General features: G+C 38.7%; 1 protein-coding gene across 2 annotated transcripts; it reads left to right on the top strand.

Moving 5' to 3' along the window:
• Nucleotides 1–533: 533 nt before the first annotated feature.
• On the top strand, nt 534–4,511 carry LOC113692486 (receptor protein kinase TMK1). Of its 2 annotated transcripts, XM_072052403.1 has the most exons (3): nt 534–1,875; nt 1,954–3,453; nt 3,857–4,511. In XM_072052403.1, the coding sequence occupies exons 1-3, from the start codon at nt 1,113–1,115 to the stop codon at nt 4,363–4,365; spliced, it is 2,772 nt and encodes a 923-aa protein (XP_071908504.1). In that variant the 5' UTR covers nt 534–1,112; the 3' UTR covers nt 4,366–4,511. The 2 variants fall into 2 exon arrangements, with proteins under 2 accessions (XP_071908504.1, XP_027066701.1); XM_027210900.2 differs by having other exon boundaries at nt 535–3,453.
• The last annotated feature ends 1,025 nt before the right edge of the window (nt 4,512–5,536 follow it).

Genomic DNA, 5,536 nt, shown 5'->3' with positions numbered 1-5,536 from the left:
GAACGGAGTGATCGACGCATATTAAACTTTTTCCACAGGGGACTGGACACCAATGAATGTTGAATTTAATTACTGTAAATTGCTTGTCTACTACGCTAACCCAAAATAATGCAGTTAATACGTTGATCACACCATTAAAAGACAAATATACCCTTGTCATTTTTTTTTTTAAAGAAAGTAAAGTAAGAGCCTTTCAAACTCTAATGCCTAGTTTAGAGATGAAATTTGAGCAGAAAAGAAAAGAGGAAAAGAGAAAGGTAGGTATTTTTCACGTTTGAGAGTTACAGTGAAATAGAAAAAAAAAAGAATCCGGTTGATTTGAAAAGAAGAAGTGACCCGCTATAATTAAAAAAAATTCCATCCCAAATCGGGCAGAATGCAAAAGAAAACTATGGAAAGGCTACAAAAATTTTTAAATTGTTCATTCTATCTTTAAAAAGCTATTGAATGAAGTATTTATTCATCAATATGTATCTAAAATCATATTCTTCATAAACTTTCAAATAACATTAAAATATCTTTTCATTCATTATAATCATTTCTTTTCTCTCGTTACTTAACTTTCTCTTCCTTTCATTTCTATCCTCAGCTGTGAGCAACTGAGCATATAACAGTCAACAGCAAACGTATACTCGCTCTTAAATGTTTTCTACCCTTTGAGTTTGACATCGAGAGCAGAGTGCGTGACATTGCAGAAAAGCCAGAGAAATTCCAGTCAAATTTCAAGCCAGAGTTTTTTTTCCCCAGTATTCTAATCGGAAGTCTTGAAAATTTCCGATTACAGATCCACTTTTTAGGGTCATCACGTACTAATCAAGCTTCAGCAGATGTACTTGTGATTTCTGCTTTGCAACATATGCTCTGCATTATACGCCACACCACTCTGCCAGTAGTGTTTCTCACTCCAATCATCCCTCCTTCCCTCCCTCTGTTGTCCTTTCTCTGCTTCTCTCTCACTCTGTCTGAGAGTTTTTGTGTTCCCAAACGCATGTTATCTCTAAGCTTCCCTTGCGACATTTGAGATGGGTTCTTCAAGGAACCACCATTAGAAGTTATAACAAGCTTTTCATCTAGGGCTCAATGCATGTGGAGCCGTGTTTCAGAGCTCAACAATGGTGGCTGCTGAGAAGAAAAGGCTTGGATTGGCGCTATTTCTCTGTATTGTTACACTTGCTTTTAGCGTGACTGACCCCGGCGACCTTGCTATACTCAACCAGTTCAGAGATGGGTTGAAGAATCCTCAGCTGTTGAATTGGCCTGCTAACGGCAACGACCCATGCGGTACTCCAAATTGGCCGCACGTATTTTGTTCCGGCAACAGAGTTTCGCAAATTCAAGTTAGGGGCTTAGGCTTGAAGGGTACCTTACCCCAAAATTTCAATCAGCTGTCCAAGCTGTCAAATTTAGGCCTACAGCAGAACGAATTCAGTGGAAAGTTGCCGTCTTTCAGCGGGTTGTCCGAGTTGAGATACGCGTATTTGGATTTCAACCAGTTTGACACTATTCCTTCTGATTTCTTCAATGGGCTCGTGAGTTTACAAGTGATGGCATTGGACTATAATCCTCTTAATGCCTCAACTGGCTGGTCACTGCCTTCTGACTTGCAAAGTTCAGCTCAACTGACTAATCTTACTTTGATGAGCTGTAATTTGGCTGGTTCTTTGCCTGAATTCTTGGGAAGTATGTCGTCCTTACAGGTGTTGAGACTCTCTCAAAATCGGATTACTGGCGGTATTCCGGCTAGTTTCAAGGACTCTACCCTGAAGGTTCTTTGGCTAAATCAACAGTCTGGCGAGGGGATGACGGGTCCAATTGATATAGTTGCAACAATGGGATCACTTGTTAGTCTGTGGCTTCATGGGAACCATTTTTCAGGTAAAATTCCCAAGGACATCAACAATTTAACTTATTTGCAAAATCTCAATCTCAATACTAATGATCTTGTTGGATTAGTTCCTGATAGCTTGGCAAGTATGCCACTCAATAATCTGGATTTGAATAATAATCATTTCATGGGTCCAATTCCAAAGTTCAAAGCTGTTAATGCTAGTTATTCAGCCAATCCATTTTGCCAAACAAGTGCGGGCGTTTCCTGTGCTCCTGAAGTCATGGCACTCTTAGAATTTCTCGATGGGGTGAATTACCCGCCTAGGCTTGTTCAATTGTGGTCAGGAAATAACCCATGTGAAGGGCCATGGTTGGGATTGAGCTGCAATTTCAATAAAAAGGTCGACGTCTTGAACTTGGCCAAGTCCAACCTTTCTGGAAACTTGAGTCCTTCAATTGCAAGTCTTGATTCTCTCACTCATATATATCTGGGGTCGAATAATCTTTCAGGAGAAATTCCATCAAATTGGACTGAACTAAAAGCCTTGATGCTGTTGGATTTGAGTAACAACCATCTTTCCCCTCCTTGGCCGAACTTTAGTACCACTGTACACCTTAACCTGAAGGGAAATTTACCGCTAAGTCCTAGTCCTTCAAGTAGTACCCCATCGCCAGAAGGTTCGCAAACCTCAATTCCCTCTTCTCCATCAACAAAAGGATCAAATTCTAGTTCTAGTAACCCTGCCAAAAATTCTAACCAAGGGGGACATCCGAGTGAGTCCAAGTTAGTTGCAGTCTTAGCCCCTGTTGCAACTTTTGCACTAGTGGTCTGTTTGGTTGTGCCCCTACTTCTTTGTTACTGTAAAAAGAGAAAAGATACATGCCAAGCTCCTAGTTCTATTGTAATTCATCCAAGAGATTCATCCGATCCCGACAATTTGGTGAAGATTTCCGTTGCAGACAATACCAATAGAAGCGTTTCTACATTGACAGGAAGTGGTTCTGCCAGTAGGAACAGTGGCGATTCTCATACTATCGAGGCTGGAAACTTAACCATATCGGTCCAAGTTCTTCGAAATGTGACAAAAAATTTTGCTCCAGAAAATGAACTTGGGCGTGGTGGCTTTGGAGTAGTTTACAAAGGAGAGTTGGATGATGGAACAAAGATTGCAGTTAAGAGAATGGAAGCTGGAGTACTTAGTAGCAAGGCTCTGGATGAATTTCAAGCCGAGATTGCCGTCCTTTCTAAGGTCCGTCATCGGCATTTGGTGTCACTTTTGGGATATTCTATTGAAGGAAATGAAAGAATTTTGGTATATGAGTATATGCCCGAAGGGGCTCTCAGCAAGCATCTTTTCCACTGGAAGAGCTTGAAATTAGAACCTTTATCATGGAAAAGAAGGCTAAATATTGCGTTAGATGTTGCTAGAGGAATGGAATATCTTCACAGTCTAGCTCATCAGAGCTTCATACATAGAGATCTTAAATCTTCAAATATCCTGCTCGGTGATGACTTTAGAGCAAAAGTATCTGATTTTGGATTGGTGAAACTCGCACCTGATGGAGAGAGGTCTGTGGTGACTAGGCTAGCTGGAACTTTTGGATATCTAGCGCCTGAGTATGCTGGTAAGTCAATCTTCCTTGGTTCCTTAAATGAAATTACTAATTGTTTTAATGCCATCACTCCCTATCAAGCTGTGGTAACGAAGATTGTTTACCAGTTTGATTAGCAGGACTGGTGTTGAAATTTGGTGCTTCAAATTACTAGTTGACGACATAGTTCTATTGTTCTGCAATGGCTTGTAGCATTTAACATGCCATTTCCTCCTTGTAAAATTTGTTTGCTGATAAATCCATTGAGCTATTGAACTTACTTAAAAGAGGAAATAATTTTGGTTTATAGTTGAGCAGGACATTTATCTTCTTTTTCCGATTTTTAACATCGTCATTTTCTACCACTGATAATAATTCTTATATCAATGGTCTAACTTCTTGTGATGCTGTACAATATTCTACCTTAAATGATCAGTGACCGGCAAAATCACGACAAAAGCGGATGTCTTCAGCTACGGGGTCGTGCTAATGGAGTTGCTAACGGGATTGGTGGCACTTGATGAGGACAGACCCGAGGAAAGCCAGTACTTGGCTGCATGGTTCTGGCATATCAAGTCTAGTGAAGAGAAGCTAATGGCAGCCATTGACCCTGCTCTAGATGTCAAAGAGGAAAAATTGGAGAGCATCTCAATTATCGCTGAACTTGCTGGTCATTGTACCGCCAGAGAGCCGAACCAGCGTCCTGATATGGGCCATGTTGTAAATGTCCTGGCTTCTCTTGTTGAGAAATGGAAGCCACTTGATGATGATACAGAGGAATACTGTGGAATTGATTACAGTCTTCCTCTGAATCAAATGGTTAAGGGGTGGCAAGAGGCTGAAGGAAAGGATTGCAGTTATTTGGACGTGGAGGACAGCAAGGGTAGCATACCATCAAGGCCTGCTGGATTTGCCGAGTCCTTTACTTCAGCTGATGGCAGGTAGTTTGCTTTTTGTTCTAAATATTGTTTGACAGTATGTTTTACTACTCCTGTTAATTCTGTGTAACAAAAATATGTAACTCTACAGTTCCCCTTTCGTGAGATGTTGATATATAGAATTGAAGTAGAACTAGTTATCTTTCCGGTTTATCTTTTGGTGGTCCCCGTACTTCTGTTTAGATCATGTCACGTAATATAAATTTAAATCATACGTATGTGATATAATATCCGTAGTTATTATTATAAAAAATTCACTATATTGTCAATATATAAAAAAATTAATTCTTTATTTTATCGATGATATTACAGAGACAGACTCTAAAATGATGTATTATAAAAAAACATATAATCATCTGAAGTTAGCCAACATGAGCATCAGTTTGACAATTGAATTTTAATTTTCGTATCTTAATCTTAGATCAGATGTTCGCAGTCGCGTCTATGTCGGGGTAGTTACCCAGGAGAACGTGGACGTCACCATCGCATGGCAAATGTAATCCTTGTTTAAGATTCACAGGCCATACATGACTAGCGTTCAATTTAAGTCGTCGCCCTTAATTTTATGATAATCCTTGTGACTTTATAATGAAACAATGGCCTCACATCATTATTGTCTTCATCCAAATGTAAAATGAATGGCCTATTTATCTGTTAGTTAAAAACTTAAAAAAGCGAGCGTCACTCGTCTAATTAAAAGCACGGGACGTGGAAATTGCTTCATCATCCTCCACTAGTTTTCTAGTAGTGCGTTTCAAAATGCCGTGACTGTGTTTGATAAGTTGAATGTCAAAATGGATAATTCTGACGGATCGTAATTAGGTACTCATTATCGGATAAGAGGTATAATTGGGTCAATTTAATCATATTCATGTATTAATTAGGTACTCATTTTTACCCATTTAATAAATGGGTATGGTTATATCCAATTACTCATCTAATAATAAGTCACTTAAAATTCTACTTAAAAAAAAAATTTTGCATGTTGCTTGACAAGTAATAACATATTATTTTATTATTATTAGATTGGTAAGAAATTCAAATTTATTTGCTTAACACTTACTAAAAATTGAGTTTAAATTTATATTTATTTTTAAATAGGCATAAATGAGTGAGTCGAGTCAACTCACTGCCTACCAATTAAATAGATTTTAATTGGGTATCCATTTACGATCATC

This window comes from Coffea arabica, chromosome 6c, assembly GCF_036785885.1.
Source record: "Coffea arabica cultivar ET-39 chromosome 6c, Coffea Arabica ET-39 HiFi, whole genome shotgun sequence".
In the NCBI taxonomy this organism is placed as follows: domain Eukaryota; kingdom Viridiplantae; phylum Streptophyta; class Magnoliopsida; order Gentianales; family Rubiaceae; genus Coffea; species Coffea arabica.
The sequence above is the reverse complement of the archived record's forward strand: the minus strand, read 5'-3'. Positions and strand labels throughout refer to the sequence as shown.

Coding starts and splice junctions, on each gene's coding strand:
- LOC113692486 (XM_027210900.2), top strand. CDS start 1,113: ATGGTGGCTGCTGAGAAGAAAAGGCTTGGATTGGCGCTATTTCTCTGT. Junction 3,454..3,856: donor TCTAGCGCCTGAGTATGCTG/GTAAGTCAATCT, acceptor TTAAATGATCAG/TGACCGGCAAAATCACGACA.